Here is a 26,090-nt window from a genome sequence, read left to right on the forward strand (position 1 = left end):
GAACTCACTGAGAAACTGTGATGATGTGGTACACTTGGCTAGCGTCAGGTCAATAGATATTTTCTGCATGTTCACAACACTTCCCTTGTGCACCCTTGCTCTCTGCATATATAATTTTCTGCTGCTTGTGTTCTGAGAGAATTCCTCTGCCAGAGGCTTTATCAGTGGATATCGCGAAAACTCTTACCACTTCACAGATGTCATTACTAGTTTTATAAATAATAACCAGTCATTTACATGCTAAATAAGAAACAGTAAACCACTGGCACCAAAGCCATATTTAGCATGGACAGATTTGGCACAAAACAAACCACGTGGCAATGAACAGCCATCAATGTTCCATATCTTAGTTTCTCTTAGTAAAAACAACACCACAGCACAAGAGAAACAGGATTTTTACTCTAGTGCAAACCATGTTAAAATGTTTATCTTAAGCTCACTGGCACATAAATTGTAATGAAAATTTTAAAACCACGAATCCAAATGTATGTCTTCATTTTAGCAGTGTTTGCTAATATTTTGGGGGACTGACATTAAAGAGACACCAGTAGTTGTTCAATGTAAAGTACACCACACCTTAGACATTCTGATTTTGCTTCAGTTGCAAAATCTTGCTGTATCAAAGGTAAAAGTTGCTAAAATTATTTTAGGAAGAGTCACCAATTTTGGGAATTTTTCAATTTTCCACTGACCTTCAGAGATTTGTAATTTTCCCCAGATAAAACATAGTGAGGTAATAAATTTGAAGCTTGCATTCCAATTCCAGTTTCCTCCCCATTTTGGTTTTGCTGTTCTTTAATGCAATTTCTTCTGGCTTATTAAATTCTGTGTCTGAATGACTGCTAGAGGAGAGGGTAATAATTTTTCCACGGTACAGAACTGGATTAATTCACACGAGTGACACGGGGGTTTTGGGCTTTTCTGGAGCAAGCGGGTATTTGTCTCTGCTGGACCCAAAAACAAAGCTCGATCTCCATGTCCCATTTCTAGGGTTCTGTCCTCTCAGCCCCACGGCCGGAGCAGCTTGGCGGGTCCATCTCAGGACGGGCAAAACTCTATTCCCTTTCAGCCAACAACATACACAGTCTCTTTTCAGCAGCCAGAGGAATTACTCAGAGAGGAGGTGGTGTTTGTAACTTGCAGACTTGCGTAGATAATCAATTTTATTAGTTTTATTTGCTGTCAGCATCACGCAGGAACGACTCCCCCAGGGCTCCACCTGAGCGAGCACGAAGCCAGGCCTAACGGTGGGATCAGCCTGGACACCAAACTTTTAAAACACATTTGATGAATTGATTGAGAGGAGTTAACTGGCAGTGTGATTACTGGACCGTTCAATTAGGCAGCCCCCCAGCTCGGTGGTCGCCTTTGAACCCGGGCTCGCTGCTTGAGCCCCTGCATGAATTTCGGTCCCAAGGCCGCACGGCCTCAGCTCCTCGGAGTCTTCTACAGAGAGGGGCGCCGGGAAAAGCCAGCCCGAAGGGAGTGGGCAGGGCTGCGCGTAGAAAGCCCCATTCCCCTCACGGCGGCCGCCATTGCGACGCACCCCTTCCCCTCCCCCACCTCCGCTAGGGGGCGGCCTTTGTCCTACGTCTGCCCGTTGTGCTGTGCGTCTGACGTCACAACGCACAGAAGCCACGAGACGGAGAGAACGAGCCAGGAGGAAGCGGTTTCTCCGCGCTCGGCGGCGGCCGCCATTTTGTTTGTGTGCGCAGGGCGGACACGGAGATCGCTCGCCTTTTTTTTTTTTCAGCTGTAAGTGGTGGAGGTGTCCTTCTTCCTCTGGATCTTTTGTTTTTCCTCTCTCCGTTATTTTTCCAGGAGACCGAAGCAGCGGGGAAGCGGAGTGGGCGCAGAGAGAGTTGGTTGAGGGGGCCTGCTCGCGTCGCCTCCGCGGCCCGGGGAACAGGGTGAGTACAGAGCCTTCCGTGAGGGGTTGGTTGGGGAGGCGTTAAGGTGGGGAGAAATCCTCAGTAAAGGACCCCCCTGGTCAGAGTCTCGTGTGGTGGAGAGGGCCTGTGGGTGTGCGAGTGGGGACTGGGGGTATGGGCTGGGGCCTTGGGTGCGGTGGGTGCTTAGGACGGGGGGCAGAGGGGCGAAGCGGCCGCGCACCTCGGTTATTCAGCCCACCCTGCACCGAGGTGTCTGGCCCCTGCCCAGATGGTGGCAGAGACGGGCCCTTCCCTTCCCGCCCCCCCCCCCCCCCCCCCGGCTCCAGAGGCCTCCCAAGGGAGCACAGGAAGGGACGGGGACTTGGGGACTTAGTGGGTTGGGGCAGTGGGTGCCTCCTGTGGGACATGCTCATGTCTGTTCCCTGGACGCTCAGCTCGACCCGACCTGGTGAACTTTGGTCATCTCAAAGGAATAAGCCTTTGACCTCCTCTGATCTGTGCAACCTGCCAAGTTTTCAAGGAGAGACATTTAGAACCTGCTGTGTAGGCAGCTTATGGCAGGACTTTTGGGGCCTTCCTGAGGCGCTTTGTACGTGGATCTTTTACAAAAGATCTGTGTTTTCTGTTTGAGAAACCTTATGGCAAAATGTGGGAGTGAAAACGGCCTGTGGTACAGATTAGGACCAGATGCTGTATAGGAATGCATACGTTCATGTCAGCTGTCAGTATTGCATAAGTGTTTCAGTGCATTTATTTAGAGGGAGTGCATAGTAGTAAAAAAATCTTAAAGTGGCTCCTACTGTGAAACGGGTTGTAGCCATTTTAAGCCTCGCAGAGACCTATTCTAACAATTTCCTCCTTATTTACATTAACTTGTCTCATTTAGGGACAGAACATACGACTTCCATCTTAATTTCAGTAATTCTGAGTGCTTGAGTATAGGTAAGCAGCAGTTAAAAGCTAAACCTTTCCTCCAGTTTCCTGTGCCAAATGTACATCTCTCCACCCCCAAGTCCCCTTCTGCAGGATGCTTTAATGGTGATTTTAGTTAGATATTTGTCCACTATACAGCATTATTGCAGCCTGCCTTCTGCCAAATGGGAGGGGGAATGGCAATCATAAGTGAAATTGTGAGTTCACCTATAACTGAGTGTGTGGGGGGAGCTCTTTACCTCACAAGTAGAATAATTGAAACGTGAGTGTATTTCATAATTCGAGTTATGTAGGTTGAAAATGCCTTTGGAGCTGGGTAAGAAGAGAAGAAATTCAGGCATGTAAATGAAACAGTAATAGGTTTTTGTCTTGTTCCTTCAGGAATTTTTGTTTGTCGTTCAACACATTAGTATATTTTTTTATTTCTTATTAATTATTGTAAGTGAAGGAGATTTTTGCGAGACCTAGAGCGTGACTGACTTAAAGCTTAGACCAGTCACTTATTTTTGCATAGTTTGCCACTATGTTTACATTATATTTGTATTTAAAAACTGGTTTTGTAAAAAAAAAAAAAAATAATTGTACAAGTGTTTGTTGTGTGTTTTGTAGAGTGGTTTTTTTAAACTACCAGCCTGTCACAAATATTACAAAAGTATCAGAAAAACTTTTTCAGAAGAGGCTTGCTACTTACATGCTCTAAAAGCTGCTCTCTTACTTTTTCCAGTTGATCTAGAGACAACCAACATTGTTCTGTGTCCGTTTACAGAATCATGATTTTTTTTGTTTTAAGTGCTATCTTTGTCTCTAAACTACTTTTCTTGCTATCCCCACTTACTAGGGAAAATTTTTCTTGTCTTGTGTTCGTTCCTTCTTCAGAATATACTGAATAGTTATGTAATATTACTCTTATTTCCAAAAACTACCAAACAAGAGTAAACAAATAATGGTTGATTTTGTTATACTCTTAAATCTACAGCTATGCTTTATTTTACTTTTTTTTTTTTTCCCCCCCAGTTGTGCATGTACCTGTTTGAACACGGAATTCCTGCTTATAACATCCAGCAACGGAAGCTGGTGGGTTTTATCTCTGGCAAATAAACACCCACATACTTGCATGCTAATAGGGTTCCAAACTATGGCTCATAGTACTACCAAGTTGTGTGTTAATTTATCAGAGGTCACTGTGATTGGTGCTAAAACTTTAAATGTGTCTGTAAATTGATCTGTAAGAGGAGCTTTTAGATTTGACTTCCTTGAAATAACTTATGTCCAATATAGGTTTTGTCAGAGAGAATATTTGAAGATTAAGGTGTTTCTCCAGCAGAATAGTTTTTAAGGAAATTATTCTGTTTAGTCACTTGAGAGTTTATTTAAAACAGGCTTTAATGACATGTTTGAAGCTATTAACTGAAGATGAGTTGGCCTATTTAATCTTGCCTTGTGTTTCGTAACAGTGTTGCAGAGTTAGGATGAGAAAGCTATGTCTACTCACCCGAAGCCAAAATGATGTGTGGGGAAAGCTGAGGAAAAACAATTATTTGAAGAAGTGCTTCTTTCTAGTTGTGTCATATGTGATCAAACTACACAAGTGGACTCAATCTACAAATACCAGTGTAATCCTTTTTTTTTTGTGTTTTTGTTGATTTGTTTTTCTTTAGTGGCAGATGCGGCATTCAAAGCGAGCTCATTGTCCGGAATGGGACGACAGAAAGAGCTGGGATCAAAGAAAGCACAGCAGCACCCATAAACGGAGGAAAAGGTCCCCCAGCAGTGGACAGGAAAGCAAGCACTATAAAACAAATCCTATTTCAGAAAGGTATAAGACTCTGAACTGAGTAGCACTAATGTTTCTTATCATATCTAGAACAAATATTTCAGAATGAGGTTTTGAGTGCCCAAAGCTGGCAATTCCTTAAGGTTTGGCTCATTTAAGACAAACTTAAGAGATAACTGGATTTGTTAACATAGTACCTAGACCATTAAATAGGAATTCTGTAATAAAAACAAGTAAATGTTACTAGCTTGTTACACTGTTGTCAGTTAAGTATTAGTATTGAATACATTCAGTATTAAATTTCAAGTTAAAGTATACATTTTCATTTACCTAATGTGAACGAAAGGAAGAGAAGGTTTGTTTAATCATTTAATGCAGTGGTGAGTATGAGTTTCTCTTAATAATTTGGAGGTGGTTTGCTTTTTCTCCCGTACTACTTTCACTGGAAGGATGTGTTGGTTTTTTTTTCCCTTGAGAAGAATATCCCATGTAATTATTTCAAGAGCTCATACTAATGCATATAAAATGCTGGAAGGGGTAGGTGTACAGCATGATGGGGGCTCTTTGCCTCAGCAGCTTTCTTAAAGGGTTCTCTTTAATGTGCGGAAGATCCTTGGTCCAGATATTCTGTGAGGTTTTTAATGTTTAATGCAGAGCACTAAGAACAATGCTACTTCTCTCAGTCTCCAGGTTTTGGTTTTCGCTTTGAGCTTTGGAGCCATAGGAGGGGATTATTGCAATATTGAGAGCGATTTATCCTGTGACTTTGGAGATTGTAATTGAGTTGCTCAGTATATTTTAGAAAGTGTTTTTCCTTTTTGAATCTGAGTTTCTTACTATGCAAACTGTGGACAGATCATATGTTGTTCATGTGGATGGCTGCTGTGTATTTGAGACTGACAATGTTGTTATATTCATAATAAAGTAACATCAAAAGCTCCTCTGTTTTTGGGGAGGGAGTCAATTAGAAAACATTCTTGATGTAAAGACAGATGGTATGTAACTCAGCTCAAGTCGCTTATCTTGTTGGAACCTCAAGTTTTTGAAGTGGAGAACATTCACTTAAAATATATTTTCAGTCATTATTTGGACGATAGAGCCATAAATGAAAGAGACCATCATGACCGGAGATATGTTGAGGAATACAGAAATGACTTCTGTGAAGTATATGACCACAGGCATTATCACAGAGACTATGAAAAGAGTCACCATCATCACTATAGCAAATCCTCTGGTCGGAGCAGGAAAAGTAGTCATAAAAGGAAGCATAAGAGGCATCATTGCTCCAGTCACCAATCACATTCGGTATGAGCAATTTTTAACTTTATTATTAATGAATTAGTGATAATAGACTTCTTAAGTGAGCGCTAGAACTTCAATTCCTGGTCACAGTACTCTTAAGAAGTAGTATATTATTAAAAAGGATTTGTAGTTGAGTCCATTTATGAGCATATGAGTATGTTCTTTGAGACTTTTGGATCAGAGTTGGGTGGGGGCCGGGGTTATCATCAGTACTAGTTATACACTGGGAACATAGGTGGCTGGTAGTTAAGATCACTGGGAATAATCTGAAAAATGTTATCTTGAAATTGGAGACAAGTAACTATCCTATTTCAAAGTAGAGCTATCACTTTAGTTCTGCAGCGTAGTGAACTATGTTTTTGAGGGTAGACTGTGAGATGTCATCCATCCTGTTACTAAAGTAATTGAAGTGGCATGCCCTTTTAATGTTAATTTAATTGGAGGTATGAAATATGCGTGTCTGGTAAATTGATAAGAACAATTCTACACCTGATTCCAGAAAACTTTGATAAGTTATGTGCCTGGCTAATGGCAGCTAATATTTTACTGAAGATGGGATAAGTTTGGTGCTTGCTGCCTTTGAAGGCATGCTCTCTCAATTTCTCATTATTGGCATGATGCCCACTGATACATATTCCAGGTGTTTTATGTCACATTTCTGCAGAAGAAACAGCAAGTTATATTAGCTTATACAATGCAAATTAAGGACCTCGGCGTAATTTTTCTTCTCTCTAAACACGAGGGAAGTAAAATTACTCGGTAGTGTTTTGTATTTATATTACGTGAAGAATATGTTTTAAATATGTCTAAATATGTTTAAAATAGAAACATTTCACCTGACTGTAAGCTTAGATATGTAAGCTTAGTTAAACCGCTGTTTGAGAAACAAAATTGTGTTGTTTTTTCTGTTGCTTTATCACTTTTAAGTATTTATCTGAAAATCTGTTCCTTGCCATGTTTTTCTTCTGTAACATAAACTGTGCCCTGTGAATTTCTGGGGACTGAATTTGAAATTGCTCCTGCCAACTGTTCGTGGCCGTGTGTAACTGAATGCCTGAATATCTCCCCGCTGAATGAATTGCGTATTCTGACCTGAATTCACTGTGATTGATATTGATTGACTGGACGATCTTGGTGCCGTTTCCAGAAGAGTCACCGAAGGAAAAGATCCAGGAGTGTAGAGGATGATGAGGAGGGTCACCTGATCTGTGAAAGCGGAGACATTCTGAGAGCAAGATGTATAGAACATTTTTCAACACTTTTTAAAAACTATTCAGCAAAAAATCTGTTTAGAATAGTATGTCAGAGGAGGGGGGCTAAAGAAATCTTCATTGCTCTTTTTGTTCTGTTTTTTTTTTTGTGCTTTTTTTGTTTTTTGCATATCTTCTTTTCTGTAGAATTTAAATACTGTGTTCAAAAAGTTCAATTAGTAAATGAATTTGAATCTTGAGATTAGAACAAGAGATAGTTTTTTAGCTAACTGTTTTCATGACACCTGTCCAATAAAGTAATGCATTCAGATGCTGAGATTTAAAGTAATTATGCTTTTGTAATGGCACGTTTTTAAATCTACATTAATAATATTAATTATTGTTTAAGTAGTTACATAATTCTAACTTAGTTTGTTCTTTTTAGATGAAATTGTTGCAACTTTAGGAGAAGGAGCTTTTGGAAAAGTAGTGGAATGCATAGATCATGATATGTAAGTTTTGGTTATTTTTATAAGTGGATCTGATAACAAAGGAGACTCCTTAGCTCAGAAATTAAAGTTTGGGGATATTTTCTTTAAAAGGAAATTAGAGTTCAAATAAAGTGTTGCATTATAGTTAAGAAAGGAGTTAAACTGTTTTTGAGAGCTACCTTGTTTGCTTTTATCTGGCTGAAAATTTTGAAGGATTTTCAGGTGATACCAGTCTGTTTCTGGTTGGTTTTGAGGTTTTTCAGTCATCTCTTCCAGTACTATAAATGTTTTTATTTTTTTCTATTGCTCCAATGAAAGGCCCTTGCATGGTATTGACTTTATACAAGATGAGATATAGAGAAATAGTTTTGGTTACTTTGTTTTTCCTCTAAGCTTTTGAGAATCTAGTCTTTAACAATAAACTTCCTTGACCATGTTTATGTTGCAAAAACATCTGCTAGAGAGGGTTTCTTCCAAAACCAAACCTTTTATATCTATACTTTTTTTTTCTGTACAAGCTGTATAACTGCATGGTGCAAACTACCATTTACTAAATAGATGTAATCTGCCTGTGTTGTGAGAGGAGACGTTCTTAAGTTATGAGAATGAAAATACAGAGACAATTAAAAATTGGCTATCAGTGAATGGAGTAGAATGAACTATGTGCATCTGTGTTCCATTTAAGTAATAGCCTTACAATTGTAACATTATACTGAGTACAGGTCAGTTTTTACTAGTACAAAATACTCAGAACCTAAACTTCAGAAGTTACTAAATTCCCATGACTCTGTAGGAGCACTTGAAAAAAGCCAGAGCAAGTTGTGCAAGTTGCAGGAAAAAAATGACACATTTTTGCTGTACATTCCTCAAGTGAGAACTTGGGTAATTTTTTTTTAATCCAACTCATAATTCTCTATGACATTTAATCTTCTGTGTTTCTTGTATTGAAGCTGAGCTGCTTTGGGGTTGTAGGTATTTGACAATAATTGATTCAGTTTATAATGCTTTACTTTCTTTTAAAGGAGAGGAATGCATGTAGCAGTTAAAATTGTGAAAAATGTTGGTAGATACCGAGAAGCAGCACGTTCAGAAATACAGGTTTTGGAACACTTAAACAACATGGATCCAAGCAGCAATTTGTAAGTATGAAATTAGAACAATCAGCATACTAAGGATTTGCACAAGATAATTATTCAGTAAATTGAGTTTTCATTTGTTATATTTTTTTCTCTTTTTTAAGCCGCTGTGTCCAGATGCTGGAATGGTTTGATCATCATGGCCATGTTTGCATTGTTTTTGAGCTACTGGGACTTAGTACTTACGACTTTATTAAGGAAAACAGCTTTCTGCCATTTCATATTAATGACATTAGAAATATGGCTTATCAAATTTGCCAGTCTATAAACTGTGAGTAAAGCTTAAGTTTATCAAATATGTTCTTTTTCCTGTTTAGGAAATGAATGTGTTAATATGGACTACTGTTGTTTTTTTTCCTTGTAGTTCTACACCATAATAAACTAACCCATACAGATTTAAAGCCTGAAAATATCTTGTTTGTGGAGTCTGATTACATAGTGAAGTACAATGCCAAAATGGTAAGTTTGTTCTTTGTTTCTCGCAAGTTGAATTAGGCTATTTCTGTTTACATCTGAACTTTTCTTTTAAAAAAAAGTGTAGAAAGGTTAAGTGATTATGTTTACTAGAATTTTCTTTTGTGCTTTTTGAGATGTACTAACTTTCTGCTGAGTAACTTTGAGTCAGATGAAACTTTCATCTAATGACTAGTTGAGGCATTTTCTGTTTAATGAAGTTTTGGCATTCACAGGGAGAATTGGGTTAATGGTTTTGAATTCAGCCAGGTTTTTTCCTTCATATTTCTTAAACCATTGTAGAAATCCCTTTATAGCATTTATAGCCTTCCTGTGTTTTGAGAGAAATGTCAGATCTTGCTTTCTGTCTGATTACCCTGGAGTCTGACATGCCTGTCAGTTTTACAGTCCTTGGATTAGTAGCTAAAATGAATTTTCTATTTGTTGTCAACATGGGATGTCGATCATTGGGCAGAGTTCTAATTGGTGTGGGCCATGAGTGTTCTTTATGAGTATCTTCCTTTTAAGTCTAAGCAAACGAAAACATAGCATTAGGATAAGAATTTGTGGTACAAATGACTTCTAGCACTGACAGAAATACAAATTCATGTTGCTGCTCCTTTTTCAAACTATAAAAACTTTTTGGAGACAGAAAAGCAATATGGACTTCAGTGCATCTAGTTTTTGCATAGGGCTTGGTTTTATTTTTATTTTAGAGTTAAAATTACATAAATGAGTGTATGTGACAATGGATAATAAAAAACAAGACAGACCTAATAACTAACTCAAGTTAACTTGAAGGTTCACAAAAAAAGGAGCTCTGTTACTGTGGGAGAGGTCTAACTTCAGATTAAATCCCTTTGTTACTGGCTCCTCTTTCTTGAAGCTGGAGCTGAATAGGAATTTATATATTTGGAAGGAGTGTTTTGTTACATAGGTTTAATTTTTAGTGTTTTATGTTAACTGGTATTTTGAAGACAAGATAATGTGATTAATACCTTCTGCCTAAGCATACTTTTAAAAAATACTAACAAATAGTATTTCAATTTTCCTACAGAAGCGAGATGAGCGTACTTTGAAGAACACAGACATCAAAGTTGTTGATTTTGGAAGTGCAACTTTTGATGATGAGCATCACAGCACATTAGTGTCTACAAGACATTATAGAGCTCCTGAGGTTATTTTAGGTTAGTAAAGAGTTCTAAACCTTCTGACAGTTAATTACAGTTAATTCAAATGGCTTTACTTCATAAACTGGAACAGTTGCTTGTGGCTCTGATAATTCAGTCATCTTCCACAGATGGTGATGTTAGAATTCTTAAGAGTAAACAGTAAAATAAATACTCTAAAACATTCTGAAGTATTTTAGAGTCTATACATGTTCCTCTCCTGCCGAGGTTTGAGGAGAGGTGTAGACAGGAAGGTGGGCATCAGTAATGCATGGAAAGTGGAAATATGCTTTGTGGATTACAGGTTTTGAAAAGATACTAAAGTAAAACATAAACTTGGCTTATTTTGCAGCACTGGGATGGTCGCAACCTTGTGATGTTTGGAGTATTGGTTGTATTCTAATTGAGTACTACTTAGGATTTACAGTATTTCAGGTATGTACATAAAGTTAAATTGAATGTTTTCGTTACTGATTTTGAATGTTTTAATGGCCTTTCAGTGACCTGTACTTAACTGTTGCTGTAAAAGGCATAGCTTTACAGGGTTTTTCAGCATAACATGGATGAGATTGTAAAGACAGCATGCATGTATGAAAATGTGATCTCTTGAATATCTCCTTCAGACTATTTTAATGTATCTGTTCTGGCTTTTTGGATGCTGAAGCCTGCACAAAGTCTGAAGATACTGCTGGAATTAGGAGTAAAGAAAACATACTCGTACAAACTTTGCTTTATGAACTCTGCTGTTTGGGGGCCGTCTTAACTGTGAGAAGTGCTATGTAACGAGCTGCATTGCATAATCTATTGGTAATTTATGGTGATAATGTATAAAGATACTGTGATGGTACTCCAGCAAATGTCTTGTGTGTAGATGAGTGTTGTTACCAAGCACCTGAGAATAGAAAAATGTGATAAGTAAGTTCATTGCTTTTTCCACACAGACACATGATAGTAAGGAACACTTGGCCATGATGGAAAGAATACTGGGGCCTCTGCCAACTCACATGATCAAGAAATCCAGGTAAATTCATTATAGGAGTAAAATGCCTAATATTTTCCTATTATAAGAGAAATTTTAAAGTTTCCATTGTTAGTTGTGAGCTTCTGAAGATAACGAAGAGACTTCCAGGCTTCTTGTTACCTATTAATGAGTGTGTTGCAAGAAATGGTGTCACATTTAAGTGAATTAAATAGTTGACAATAGTCTTCTCTTCTGGTTGTAGTCTGAGTTGCCAGCAACCAGAATGCCAGCTTCTTGAACAGAAACTGAGTATGACTATTCTTAAGACTGTAAAGCTGAGTTTGGTATAGTCACCAGAACAGTATTAGACACAATTTAAAGACATTTGGGAATAATCTGATTTTGTTAAATAGTTGCTAACCACTTAAACTCTGCAGACTTTATAAGAAATTCTTATTAGAGGTTAATTGACAAGCTGTCTTATTTATTACTAGCAGATGAGACCAAGTTCTTACCTTAGAGCATCTTAAAGCATCCATCTCTTTAAATGTCAGTAATGGAAAATATATTTTCAGTGATGTTGTTGATGGGAATACTGCAGGGCCTGTTTTCTAAATATTGTGACAATGGTAATAAAAAGCAACATGTGTCTGTGAGTAACTATGAGCTAGAAGAGATGTTTGCTCCCAAATGCATGAGGATATACAGGAAAACTTTTATGGTGTTTCAAAACTACTTAGAAAAGCATCTGCCCACTTTACACACTGACGCTATCTTAAAATTATTTTCCTTGTCATGCAGAAAGCATTATTTTCGTCATGACCAACTGGACTGGGATGAACACAGTTCTGCAGGGCGATACGTTAGGAGACGCTGTAAGCCTTTAAAGGTACAAGACAACATTTTTATGGTGGTGTTACATTTGCAGTTGTGAAAGGTCTCCCCTAAAACACTTCCTTTTTTTTTCTTTCAGGAATTCATGCATTGCCAAGACACAGACCATCAAAGTCTGTTTGACCTTGTTCGCAGGATGCTGGAATATGATCCCGCCAAAAGAATTACTCTTGATGAAGCCTTGCAGCATCCTTTTTTTGAACCATTAAATAAATAAAGAAATTCAAAGATTCTATATGCTTCTCCAGGGAGATTTCCTAGACTGTGTCAGTCAGCAGAGATTGCATGAAACTTTTGTAAACTTTAAATTATTTTGTACAGTTAAGTCTGTAAATATTTACATATGTTTTGTATAACTGTTACATTTACCTTATTGAACCATTGTAGTCCTATGGGTATCAAAGTGAAAAATAAAGGTAATTTTCATTTTTGAAAATTGTTTTCTTTTTGAGGCTGTACCCTCTCCTTTTGTGGATGGGGCTCGTTAAGCATCTCACTTGAGCTGAGGATTCTCTGGGCTTGCTGAATGACTTTGGAAAACTTGGAATGTTTTTAACTACCTTCCTTTTATTAGTCATAAAGATTTGAAGGGCTAAGAGTACCTAATCATGCTGTATAATACTTTGTGATAACATTCTGAAAAATGATTTAAAAGTGTACATTCTAAGTAGGTATCTCTTGTGGGTCTCCTTTTCCCCAGGTTTTCAGTTCAAACAGCGTGCATCACTTGGTGACAGGCTAATGAGCCTCTGGAATCTTGCCTAATGCTTTCTTTCAATGTCAAGTATTTATAGGTAACTTTTTTGTTAAGGTCTGAAAAGTAACATTTCATAGTTTCAATATTATTTTCATTCATTGAAGAGCAGCATTTTAATGATAAAGTTTTTAGAAGGATTGTGCTTTCCTGGAACAAAATGCAGAGAAATACTGCCTGCCACAGAATTGTGGCATATTTAAGCGCTTCTCTTGTAGTGGTGGCAACATCATCTTGAAGTCTTCAAATACGTGTTTCTGTGGAGCTTGGTCTCTAATTACTGATAAATAATCTTTGCAGCTGAGAAACTGTCATCAGGCTATAAAATAGGAAGGAGGAAGGGTTCTCATTTGTGACTTCTGGAACTCGGGTGCTGAGTTGAGAAGAAAATGGCACTGCTTGGCAAGTTCCATTGATGCACTTTGGTACTTTTTGCTCTTCCATGTTTTTAAGTTGGTTATTTCTAGGTCTTACTCAATGCCCTCTCAATCCACTTCACACTGTGTGGCTGGCTAGTGAAGCAGGTGGAAGGGAAACTTTCATGTTAGGCTTCGTTCAGGCAGGCTGTTGGTATAGATGCAATAAGCAAGTTATGGCCATTTATTTTTCTGTCAGTGCAAACCTTTCTTAAGGAAGGAAACGGTAAATACTTTCATCTCCGCAGGAGCCTAAGTACAGGTTTTGTGCTTGTTGAGTAGGTCCTAATGCATAGAAAGATTTTAAACTTGGTGTCCTTGTTCCACTGATGTGGAGGAGGCTTAATTTGCAAGAGGCTCCAGACATGCATATCTCTGGCTTGGGGGTGGAATATAGTTTGGCTGAGACTTTGAAAGCTTATCTTTGTAAGCAGTGCCACCTCCTGTGCTTGATGATGTAACAGACACCTCTCTTATTTAGGGTTTTCACAGCATTGTTTCTTCTCTGTGTGATGGAAAAGTAACCAGCTCGGTAGGACTGAGAATGATGGGAGTGAATTCCTTGCCTTGCTGCTTCCCACAGAACTTTCCCCACACCTTCAGAGGCAAAGGGAGGACTTGGCTGAGTGTGTCAGCTAAGTGATGCAAATCAAAGGCAGATGGGGGGGGCGGGGAGAGAGTTTATATGCTGCTATAACTATAAAACTGTAACTATAAAACAGTTCTGTCAAAATTAGGGAAAAATTGTGCACTCTTGCTTGAGTATTCTAGGCTTTGTTGATGTTAGCTGTTAAAAGGCATGGCACTTGCTAAAGGAGATACATGCTAGAAAAAATATGTATTATAAAAACCTGTTTAAACTCACTTCCCTTCTCCCAGTAAACATAAAAAAATGTGCAGCGTCTGCAGTGAGGTGCCAAGCAGTTTCGCAGGCCTTGCAGCGTCTACAAAAGATGTGTTGGTGTGAGGGGGCTGGTGTCCAACATCCCCGGGGCTCCCTGGTGGGGCAGCACAGAGCTGTTGGCAGCGGAGCAGCAGCCAGGTGCCAGGGCTCTGCCTGTAGCAGCTCTGATTTCTCCCCTGCTCTGGGCTGCCCTCAGTTGTTTTCACTAGGGAAGAGATTTTTACGCATCCCCCACCCCGCTTGTCTTGTTAATACACGAATATAATGAGGGTAGTTTGTAATCTTTGCATATCTGGATCAAGCTAATACTAACTGCCCATAGCTGTCGGTACATAAATTATAAGATCCATTCCTGTCTTTCTCAACACTTCTGATTTTTAGCTATTGTACCTCAAAAATATGATTGTAAATCTGAATGGTTCAGCCAGGCAGACCAACTGCACTTCTAGCAGCTCAGTTGTACATTTTACTAAACATGCATGATAGGACAAAGTAAATGTGTCTCTGAAGTGCAAACGGTGTATGGGATCCTGAACTTCGGAAGCGGAGGAGGGCAGGGGAAGGGTTGAGCTGTGGGTTAAACTTCACAGAAAGTGGGTTAAGAGTTCTGGGCGAGAGGGCTTAGCATCTGCGGTTGTGATTTTCTTTTTACAGCTTGCCGATATCTCTGTAAGGAGGACTCAGGTCCTGTGGGCATGTTTTAGGACAAGATGCTTTGCGCCCTAGAAGCTTCCCTGATGTGCTGGTACTGTGAATGTGCAATCGATCTCATAGAGTTGGTAAGGGAAGCCTTAGCAGGCTGAGGGGAGAAGAAGGTAAGGATGAGGTTGGTCACAAAACCATTGAATTTTCTTCTTTGTATCTTCAGGCATGTGAAAAAAAAGCAGGAAATAGTTAGCAAATGATACAGATTTGCCTGGCTAACTGGTGTGGAAATAGTGGCTACACCAAAGCAGTGTGTGTAACCAACACCGCAGTTTAGCAGTGTGCCTGCATGTGTTTTACTAACAGACACTAGATACTGATACCACTCCTACTTGGTTTTTTGTAAGTCTGTCCTCTGCTTCACTCATCTTTCTAGAAGAATTACTCCTAGAGGGGCAGGGTCTAGGAGGCAGAGAGCACATTTGGATATGTACCGTATGTGCTCAGAGTCTAGACAGGCTTTAAGTTATCCGAAGATGTTTTATAGGTGAGTTAAGACTTGACGTGATGCAATATGTAACAGAGGAAAAGGCGAGGATGTTTGGCAAAGTTTATGGGTACTTAGTGCTTACATGCGCATAATTTCTCTCATTCAAAGGCTCCCTAAAGCAGATGGGGTGCTTTATTGTGATAAAATCAGTATGTTACAATGCCTGGTGGAAGCCTGCTGGGCTTTGCAGATAAGGTCCCTTTCCTAAAACAGATCACAGCCCGAAGAGGGGAACAGGTCGCATTCGTTAGGAGAGGAGAGGCCGTTTCCCACCTCCCTGTCCCCGCGGCCCTGGGCGCAGCCGCTGCCCGGTGTCCCGGCGGGGGCAGCTCGCTCCGGCCGCCCCGGCCCCACTGGAGGGCGCCCGCTCCGCGCCCGCGGCGGCACCGCAGCTTGCACTGCGCGGCTGCTGAGCACCTCGGCAGCTGGAGCGGGGCCGCGCCCCCTTCGGCCGAGCACCCTGCACCCCGGAGCGGCGACTCCGGGGGGCGACGGGCGGGCGGGGACGGGGGAGCGGTCCCCGCGGGGGGCCGGGCAGCGGAGGTGGGATCTGCTCCGCGTAATCCCCCATGGGGGGCGGCGGGCCGCGCTCGGAGCATCCCCCCTTCCCCAGCGCGGGGGAGGCGGCGGGGGAGCCGCCACCCCCCGCTTCCTCCGTTTAAGACCCGGGCTGGCGGGGCGAGCTGAGGAGAGCGGTCGCTCCGCAGCTGCCGGCCCCACTTCCGCGGCGGGGCGCGCAGCGCACGGGGCGGGCGCTGGATGCGGGGGGAGGCGGGCGGCAGCCGAGCGGGTCCCCGCGCAGCGGCGCGGAGCGCGGCGCGATGAGCGCGGGCAGCAGCGGCGCCGCCACCGCGGCGGGCACCGCCACCTCCGCCCTCTGCCTGCTCCTCTCCCTCACCGCCGTGGCCGTCTGCCTGCTGCTGGGCGCCAAGACGGCGGAGCTGCAGGGCCGGCTGGCCGCGCTGGAGGAGCGGGGCGCCGCCGGCCCCGGGCCGCTGCTGGACGCGCTGCAGCCCCGCGTGGAGCAGCTCTTCCGCGAGGTGAGTGGCGGCGCCGCCCCGCAGCACCCACGGGCGGGCAGCACCCACAGACGCGCTGCACCCGCGGGCGGGCGCGCAGGACCAGCCGCACCGGGACGGGAGGGAGACAGACTTGGGAAAGGCGCTTCGGCCCCGCTCCGGCGCGGGGAGCCCGGGGCTCGTTCCGAGTGTCACCGGCTTCTTTGGAAAAACTTCCTCCCTTTTAGCGAGCTTTTCCCCTTTTTATTGCCGTTTGCATTAGTCAGACTGTAGGGCGAGGTGCGGCAAACCCCCGTCCTTCCGATGTAGGAGAGAAAATGCCCCAGGTGGAAAAGCGAGCGGTGTAATGTTTGAGAACATGCGACTTTTCCCCCTCATTCTATTCACTGGCAAAGGTAACCCGAGCACTTAAATACTATTTATCTTTGGATGTAATGGACTATAATTTCCTTGTTAGAAATTTATGAACATGATCCCTGTTATCTGGACTGTCTATCACAGGGTATCATGTGGTCCAGCAGTGCTGAACTGATTTATGGTGGGTAGAGAAGACTAGTTGCTTCACTTTCAATCTCAGGGTTTTCTGAAATTATTCAATAAAGATTTCGGTGCTGAAAGATTTCTCCTACTTGGAGAACAATTGTCCACACCAACGCCCTTCTCCACAACTAAACCAAGTCTCTGGGAGAAGTTACGCTTGATCCCAGGGTTATGTTTTTCCCCAGACTCTGGTGTTTAGGTTTGGGGCTCTTCACAGGCAAAGGGGGGTGGGGAGAGCTCCCATCACTCATAGGAAGCGCTTGAAGATCGCAGAGCTGGTTTGCTGAATTTGTGTAAACAGTTCATAAAGTGCAGCAGGACTCAACACGGCTTACGGGGCTGCGCAGGGCACTCCAAGTGATCGATTCTGACATCTGGGGAAGGTTTTACACTGGGATTTTATTAATGGCCTGACCAGGGTACTGCATTAAAATTGTTAGAGCCATGAAGCCTCAATCATGCAAAAATGTATTTGTAGGCAGCGCCTTCCAGCTGTGAGCAGCTCTGGGGATTCGAGGGGAGACGGAGGCAGCACGGGGTTGATGGGGAGATGATTCCTCGTTCTGCATGAGTTAGGGGGATGGTATCGCTGGCACCGCCGCAGTGTGTCCATTCTCCTGGAAACTTGGTTGCATCGGTGTGCCTTGAGAAAAGGGAAATGTTAAAAAATATTTTTGTGAAAACCCTGAATACCAGAACAGAGGGGTGCCTGCGAGGCGCAGTCACAAAATCTAGTTAACGTCTTCTCTCCAGGCAGGAATTAGCCTGCCAGTCGTGGCAGTGGTTCTGTTCCAATTACTCCAATAAATGTGCTTAGCAATGGGAATGGTTTCTGTGGCACTGCCTAAGATCATGTGCAACCTCTTGCTGAGATTTAGTTAAGTGTGGAAAGCTTGTTTTGTACTGGGAATGCTCAGATGGAGATTGTACAGGGGAAAATAAAGCAAAACCACATAATTGGGCTTCTAATGCAAGAGTGAGCTTGTTGAAATATTTAGTATGACCAAACTTTTGTCAATACTGAAAGCAAATTTTGAAATGAGTAGCAGATTCAAGGAATGCATGGTGGTGATTGTGCTATCTATTAATAGTCATTTGGAATTTAGTTATTCATTTATGTTAAAGTTCCAGAAAGTGTCTGTTTCTTGACCAAACTCCTATCCGTTACGTAAGACGCCTCGCTTGTCAAGCAACTTCTGTCCTTTCTGTTCTTGAGAGTTTCTGGAGAGCGAAAGAATATTTCCATCATCGTGAATATCAACTGGTGCCTGGGGTCAGTTTTTTTGTTAAATTCTGTGTTGGTCCTCCTTTGAAGTTTACCACAGCTTTTCAGAAGTGAAACCAAAGCTCCATACGCTCCCTGTGCATGACCTGGCATACTTTGTTCTCTGTTGCTACCCAAAAAGCATTACTCCATATACCAATCTAGGGGTTTGCTGGAATAATTTATGGCAGAGCTGCATATAAAGGGCAGCAAATATAACACCAACATGCAGACTCTGTTGCTTTTAGTGTTGTTTCAATGTTTGGCAAGTAAAAGAGGATAGGAAATAATAAAGGAAGGGTGAATGCGTAGTTAAGCCAATGAAAGCCAATTTGGACAACTAAGATTTAGTTTCTGGCCCTGTGACAGGCATCCATCTAACTCTGGAGAAATTGCTGAGTTGAATGTGGTGGGACCTTGCCCTTCCCTGGGCTGTTCCCTTAGTGGGATGTGCTCCAGGGTCCTGCTTTGATGCCCTCCAAAATATTTCCAACAGCGTGGTCCAAACATGGCAGCATCTCCACTTGCTCTACATCAAAAGCCCCAATTCAAAGTGCGTAATTTTCATACTGGAGTGAAAACCTTAACGGGAGGATTATAGAAGCATCCAGTTGTTGTAAACAAAGCTGGACCGTTTTATTCACAAAGGATTTATTGTCTGCATTAGGCAGAGAGTGTCCAGATTAATCAGTTTCATGACAAGAACAATTCAGTGGGAGAACAGAGGACTTGCTCCAGGATTCAGGACCAGTGCAGATTTCTTCTGCTGTTTCCGTGACGCCGGCTGGACTGAAAGCATGGAAGAAATTGTTTTTGTTTCTATGAGCATCTTCATCATTCATACTACTTTAAAAATAAACAGATAAAAATGTAGACTTCAAGTGGCTGTCAGAAAAGTCTCTTTATATACTCTCTTGCCACTTTTTCTTGAGGAAAGCCTGTTTTGCAGAAGGCAGCTGGATTATTCTGCTCTTTACACTTTTCTTAGGACAACTTCTCTGTCAGGTGCTATGAAACCATGTTGATACTTTCAGGACCTCTTAGCATCACAGCCGAGCAGCTGGGAAGGAATGCATAGGATTTCAACAACTGATAAAACTGTTTTATCTCCAGAATAAAAGGAAAAGAACCTAATTCACAGGTAGCCTAATTCCTGAGTAGTCCACAGTGTTCAAATATTTGAACGTAGCTTGGGTCCTCAGCTGTGTAAAATTCAAGTCCGAACGCCCCGAATCCAATAAGTACTTTGATTTTTCTCTCTTTGAAATTTGGGACTCCAGTTATCAGATTATTGGTTTCTCTCTTGGTAAATACTTTGGGTGAGACAGGGTATTCCTGGAGGACCGAGGGAGCAACCACTGCGGGTGAAGGTGCGGTTCCCGCCTTGCTGGGCTGCCCCAGCCGTGAAGCACTATGCCTGAGCTAATACAACTTACCTGTCATCAGGGCTTATTAACTTGGGCTTGGCAGTGTCCTAAATGCAGGCACGAACATTTTGGTTGGCTTAGGGAGCAGGCAGAGCGCGCTCACATCTGTCTGCAATATGCCACGTAGACATTGCTTTAGTTTTGTGAATTTCTACATGTTCTTGTAGTCCTACTCATGGAGTTTTGCACCTTGGAGATGGAAACACTGGCCTTTTGAGGGACCTGGGTGTGTGTGAGCACCCCGGTCTCATTGGCAGTGCCCACCCCGCTGTCCTTCATCTCCTCATCCGTCTCCTCAAGAACCTTCAATATGCCACATAGCATGAATTTTAAGTACAAAATCAGCCAAACTGGGTCACGTCTGTTGTGCAAATATCACCCAGCCGGGGTGTTGGGAAGCAGCCCGGCAGTCAGATGCAGCGGGGCTTTCCCTGGGGTGTTTGCCTTGCTATGGGGGCGGCCGTGGTGGGGCAGAGGGGTTCTCTGCCCCAGCGCCATTCCTGCCACCAAACACGCTGACTTCTGAACATGGGACTTCTGTTAGCTGCTCAGGATGAATCCAGCCCATGGTGCTTGGCACAGGGGACTTCTGGCAGAGGCAGAAGGAGCCCTCGCCTGCCCTGCGCACAGGGGGTACGCTGGCCACCTGCTAATAACCATTGAACATTTTGTGTGCCACTGTGGCACGAGAGATCCAAAGAGGTTGAACGTAGCAGGGTGAAATTATTACCTCTCATTGGAAGGGAGCGTGCTGGATGGTTTAGCTGTTGGCATGCACGTGCAGACCGCCTTTAGATCAAGTGTATTCTCTAATTAGCTATTTTTATTCCTTCTCCAAACAGAAACTGGGTGAAGGACTAGCAAAGCTGCGGACGGCAAGAGAGGCTCCCTCAGACTGCATGTGCCCCCCAGGTAGGTGCAAACGTACTGGCACGGCCAACACCAGACTGCTCAGGAGCCGCCTGCTCGCTGGACCAACGCCACTGAGCTTCTCCTCTCCTATTTTATATATTCCTCTGTATCAAGGAAAATGTGTTAAAAAGTGGGATTTTTTTTCCAAGCTGAAGCCACCTCTCATGCTTGAGACTGCTAACTTCTTCCACTGCCTTGCTTTGGCCTGTTTACAGATAAAGGAGTTTGAGGTTTGGACAAAAGCGACGTTTGGCTATAAGAATAAAAGAACAAATAGCTTTACTCGGTTGTGGGCCCTGAGTGTTGGGCCAAAACAATTTAGAAGTAGTAACAAAATCACTGGGGCTTAATGCAAGTGTGATAATTAAAAGCTGCAGCCTCGCTGCGTTTTAGGAGAGCAGCGACTTCTCCAGCGCTGCCTTGCTCTATGAGAGCTGCCACTGATTGTTTAAATTTCCTCCCAGAGTTTAATGAACTTCTTAAACTGTCAAAACTTCCTGTTCTGCTGTGGAAGTGCATGCTCCTTGGAAACAATAAACAGCTTAGATTAGTTTGTAAAGGAATCTAATTTATAGAAATGCTCCGTTAAGTGCTTTGCTCTCATGAATGACTGGGATGAGGAACTTCAAGCCTTTTCTTTTTTTTCCTTTTCACAGAAGTGGTGAAAGATGGGTGAAAGATGTGCAGTTCTTTGATGGAAGAGAATGCTTAGGCATGTTACAAAGCCTTGCAAGCAGCAGATAGTTCAATTCTGGTTTTAAAGATTAAAAAAACCCAACCAACCAAACCTTGAATGCTGCTTGTAGATGCATGAAACACAAATGGGCAGTCTCAGATTTTCCTGAGATCCTGGAGATTAATCTTACTAGAGCACAGAGCGTTATTTTATACGTGCAATACAAAAAAAAGATGGACTTTTTCTCCATAAGATTGTGTGTCATAACCTTGGAAATATTTCAGTAATGATGCTCTTAAATGTGCTGCTACAGTTGTACTCACTGGTTTTCTAGTGGAAGACTCCTGTGAGCATCCTGTGTATGTTACTGCTTTATAACCAAGCCCTGTCAGCTGAGAAACAAATCGTGCTTATTTTCAGCTCTTTGGACAGTGGTGGCCAAATTGGTTTTCTCTCTCCTGATGCACAGAGCCAGCCCAGTCCGTCAGCCTCACGGGCTCCATGGGCTGCGTCTTGCTCCAGTCTGTGCAACTGGGGCACTACTGGTGCGCTTTAGTGGTCAAGGGGCTTTTCCTTTGCTCTGCAGAAAGTGGTTGGGATTGAGGAGGCTCCTTTGTGACCAGAAAAGTCCCAATTCGGTTCCGGGTCACTGAGTTTGCTGGTTGCTGCTTTTGAGAGATGAGGGGGAAGGTTTTCCCACGTGCTGCTGAAATACTTGTTACAGTCATTAGTAACGAATGCCAAAGCAATTTGTGAGCCGAGGAAGGAGAAGCGATTCCTGGTGGGTGGGACATATTGTGGCGTTGGTGGCTGCTCCTGGCTACCGTGGATGGGGAGGTAAGGCGAGGATGGGCTGCCGAACTGCCGTGAAGCCTTTCAGCTATTTTTGAGTGATCAAAGGAAACTTCACATGTGTTTCATTTTTTCCCTGTTTCTCCTGAAGAAGTCTGAATTGCCTTCTGGTCTGTAGTTAAAGAGCTTGGTCTGGAAACATCCTGAGAGCTTGTGGCCCTTACTGGCATTTACTGCAGAGCTACACCAGGTCGCAAACAGCTAAGCTTCAATTAGCCTCTGTGCACCAAAAAAAGTAGCCCCTGGGGAAAGGAAAATTCCCCTGTGGAGGGGATGGAGAGATGCTACCAGCTCTGCATCATGGTCCCTCCCTTGGTGCCTCTTTGGGACGGTGGGGACACGCTCCCCGCAGACCTGCGGGCAGCGTTCGGGGCAAACTGCACGCTCAGAGCTTGCCCTGCGAGCTGGGCTTGTTTTAAAAAAGATCTGTTTTTCCTTGGAGTGAATCAGTCTGGGGTTTCGTTGGAAGTTTGGAGGATGTGTGGGTTTTTGGCATCACCCTTATAAGAGAAACTTGCTATGCATTAAAAGAAGTTTTGGGCAAGATGACTGTGATCCATTTAAAAGTTAAATAAGGCTCAAGTTATTTTGACTACAGAGAAGCCCTAAATTAGTGCTTGTAAAACAAACAAACGAACCAAACAAACAAATCAAAACAAAACCCTCCATACTTCCTCAAAAATCTCCCAAACCTCCAAACCCCCTTCCCAAAAACCAACCCATTTTGTGCTCTGCGTAAGTCACCTATTTGGCTATAGGGCTCAACCGGGTTGTTTTAAAGCATCTTGATTTCTACAGAGGGACCCTCTGGGGAGGGCAGGGCTGTGGAGAGCCGCTGCGGAGGCGGCTGGAGCCCCAGGGCCAGTGGCCAGCAGAGGGGGCCCGGCTGTTTCGCCAGGGCAACGAAGGCATCTGGATCAAGGATAATCATAATTATTTTTTAAAAAAGGTTTAAAAAGTACTACCCTGGCTCTGATAGCGGGCATGCTGTGAAAAGGTGTCTTCGTAGTTGCTCGCAGCATCTGTGTACTGCATTGAGCTGAGTTGTTTTGCTTTATTTATTCAGACAAAGCAGAGGCGGGAGGGACGATGATGACAAAAACTGCATGTCACTTTGGCTCCTTCATGCTTTGGGCATTTCTGTGGCTGAGGAAGAGGAGAGGAGAGCAGAACATCCTTGGGGGTTTGGGAAGCTGGACCAGGGGCGGGTTGGGTTGGTGGCCACGCTCTGGTGAGGACGGCAGCTCTGTGGTCCCTCCAGTATTTGGGATGGGGCTGGAGTGGTTGCGTGCTGCTGGCGCTGGCCAGGCCCAGGACAGGCTGTCCCCATGTGTTGGCTCGCTCAGTATTTTTATTATTGTCATTCCCTGAGCCAGGCCCGTAATAATTTGCAGAGAGGCCCCTCATCCCCTTCTGTTCAGTCTCTTTCTGTGCTGGGATCCTCACACAGCCTTCGCTGCAAGATACAATCCGGCAGGTGTGGGAACACTTGTTTTTATGGCATTTAGGAGAGGCTACAGCTGATGAGCACTTGGAGGTGGCTTGAAAGCAAGACTAAAACTTCATGCTTACAAGACTAAAACATCATGCTTGCAAACATTTTGTTTGCTGTTGTGTGGCCTCTGGCTTTTTATGCCTTTATTTTTAAGGAGCCTTTTTTATTTGTCTCCCTTGTATTTTTAAGCACAATCTTCCGAAACCTCAGGTAGAAAAGGCTCTTATTCAATACAGTATTTGCCACGCCATTAGTCTTCGCAGTCTGTGAGAAAGTCCCTCAAGACCTCGAAGTGCTGGATACACTGTGCTAGAGCCTGAGAACAAATGTTTCCTCTTAAATCCAGTAAAAAAAGAAAAAAGGCTTAAAACAAGCCCCAGTCTGCAGAAAATGCCCCTACGAGGCACCTCGTCCTTGCTGTATTGCAGACCAAGGGTGTGAAAATCTCCAGCTCTTTCAGCTCCTCTTGCACCGCATATTTCAACGTATGTGTTTCCATGTGCCTTTTTATTTAATGGTACCTCCTCAGGCTTTGCGCTCCGGAGCCTTAACTCTGAATGTCCTGGCTGCTGGATGATGCATATCCCCCTCTTCGTCCTGAGTTTGCACTGAGACAGTGTCATATGCTTTTGAACATATGTATATATTACAAAAGAGTGTTAAATGTTCAGGGTAGTAGTCTGATGTTCCAGTGAATATGTGACAAATATTTCCCAATAACGGCTCGGCAGCGGGAGGAGCAGAGGGGTACTGCAGCCTGCAGGACGGCGGATTGCTCCATTTCTCCGCAATTCAAACCATGTGTACTTGGGGGACCCGATCATTTAAAATCCTCCCTACCTTTGCAGACTCAGCAACTCCAGAGGATCTCTTGCTGTGCTTAATATTATTTATATACTATGTTATTATTTTTATTTCTTAAATTTTTACTTTTACTCTATACAGAGGGGTCAGTTTTCTCCAGCTTGCTGGGAAGGTTTGTCATTATACGTTTTGTGGTTCCCAGTGACGTAGAATATCTGCCTAATTTTTACTGATGTAAATATTGCCTTCAAGTGTCACTTGCTATCTGCCTTCTCCCCACGTTGTCTCACCAGGTAATTAGCACAACAGAGTTTCCCTAATTGCTGGAGATCAAGGAGGAGAGGGCTCTGCTGGCTTTGTAGTTCTGATAAATGGCAGATGTTTTCCAGGAGGCCAAATGGGATGAGCTGAGCTCTGTTAACACCGGCTCTTTGTTTCTCACTCTTGGTGATAGCAGCTCTCTATTATTGCTCTTTTTACATCTTCAGTATCTGGGTCTAGAGTTCCATGTTTCTGTGAGTTATGGTTAAATAGATACAGAAAAATATTAAATTAACTAGAATATTTCTTTTTGAAATCAATGGTGGTCTCTGCTTTTCTGAGTTGCTTTGCATCTAGTGAGCTTAACTATGTGAAGTATTCCTTACTGCCACCTGAAAAGATGCTTTTCTGCCTACTGAAACCATTAAAACTTGGAATTTTTCTGTAATTTCTATGATTTAGAATGAGACAGAGAGCTTTACGACGTCTTCAGCTTTTAGAATGTTTCCTAAATCTTCCTTGCCCCGGTTTCTGCAAGAGCCCAGTCCCTTCCCACACCCCACCAGTCACTTTGCTTCAGCTTCAGTTCAGGGTTTACTTTCTTGGTCTGGCTTTGCCCACAGTGGGCAAGGACGTTATAATTACAGTATTAATATAAACAGGATTTTTTTTGCCCTAAACTTACAAACACAATCGCAATTCTCTCCTGCATGGAAAAACCCATGCCAGGAACAACTGGCTAGGAAGGACTTTTGACAAATGACGCCATTTAAATGCAGGCGCTTACTTTCTGTTTAACATGTTTTCCAATCTTACCCCTTCAAAAATATGATCTGATTGCAGATCTTAGCAGCTTTTGGAGAAACGCTTTTTTGAGCATAGAAATTACTGCTGGCTACCTTCCATGCACTCCTTCCTGGCGACCATTCCCCAGTCCCTTTTGGATATTTGTGGAAGGCCCTGAGGACATCTGGAGCCGTGTCTGCTCACCACATGTGCTGGAGCCGCCAGCCGCCTTCTCCCGGGAGCTACCTGGGGTGGGCACCAACACCCTCCATCTTCGGACGAGAAGGTCCTGGAAAGCTGCAGAGTGGTGGGCTCCCATTTCATCCTCGGGAACCTTCAAGATCTGCTTAGGGAGTTGTTTTGTGGCTTCAGGACTCTCCAGTGATGGAAGCCTGTGGGTCAGGGCGTTGTTTATTGAGTGGTTGCAACAGATGGAAAGAAATGGAGGAGAGGTTTGGCATCTCCTCCCAGCCGTACGACTCGTGCATGTGTTGTGTCTTGCAGGGTGCCAGCCGGCAAGGGGGAAGGAGCCCAAGGTCCCTCTTGAGAGTAGAGGAATGATTGTCTTATGGCCCCATGGGTCGCCCTGT

General features: G+C 43.1%; 2 protein-coding genes across 6 annotated transcripts in view; both read left to right on the forward strand.

Annotated features, from left to right (window-relative positions):
* Positions 1 to 1,364: 1,364 nt before the first annotated feature.
* On the forward strand, positions 1,365 to 12,631 carry CLK4 (CDC like kinase 4). Of its 5 annotated transcripts, XM_021289025.2 has the most exons (15): positions 1,365 to 1,910; positions 2,779 to 2,834; positions 3,840 to 3,899; positions 4,484 to 4,641; positions 5,679 to 5,904; positions 7,049 to 7,139; positions 7,537 to 7,603; positions 8,605 to 8,721; positions 8,823 to 8,989; positions 9,083 to 9,177; positions 10,229 to 10,358; positions 10,693 to 10,775; positions 11,282 to 11,361; positions 12,103 to 12,190; positions 12,275 to 12,631. In XM_021289025.2, exons 3-15 carry the CDS (start codon positions 3,846 to 3,848, stop codon positions 12,410 to 12,412), a joined length of 1,494 nt encoding a protein of 497 aa, XP_021144700.1. In that variant the 5' UTR covers positions 1,365 to 1,910; positions 2,779 to 2,834; positions 3,840 to 3,845; the 3' UTR covers positions 12,413 to 12,631. The 5 variants fall into 5 exon arrangements, with proteins under 5 accessions (XP_021144700.1, XP_005503491.1, XP_064885967.1 ...); XM_005503434.4 differs by lacking the exon at positions 2,779 to 2,834 and having other exon boundaries at positions 1,616 to 1,910; XM_021289026.2 differs by lacking the exons at positions 2,779 to 2,834; positions 3,840 to 3,899 and having other exon boundaries at positions 1,633 to 1,910.
* Positions 12,632 to 15,895: 3,264 nt separating this feature from the next.
* Positions 15,896 to 26,090, forward strand: part of COL23A1 (collagen type XXIII alpha 1 chain) — a 190,089-nt gene continuing 179,894 nt past the window's right edge. The window contains exons 1-2 of the mRNA XM_065029918.1: positions 15,896 to 16,504; positions 20,557 to 20,626. Of these exons, the coding sequence (XP_064885990.1) occupies positions 16,286 to 16,504; positions 20,557 to 20,626 (289 nt within the window). The 5' untranslated portion in view covers positions 15,896 to 16,285. The remainder of the gene's footprint in view (positions 16,505 to 20,556; positions 20,627 to 26,090) is intronic.

Source organism: Columba livia, chromosome 14 (genome assembly GCF_036013475.1).
Source record: "Columba livia isolate bColLiv1 breed racing homer chromosome 14, bColLiv1.pat.W.v2, whole genome shotgun sequence".
NCBI lineage: Eukaryota > Metazoa > Chordata > Aves > Columbiformes > Columbidae > Columba > Columba livia.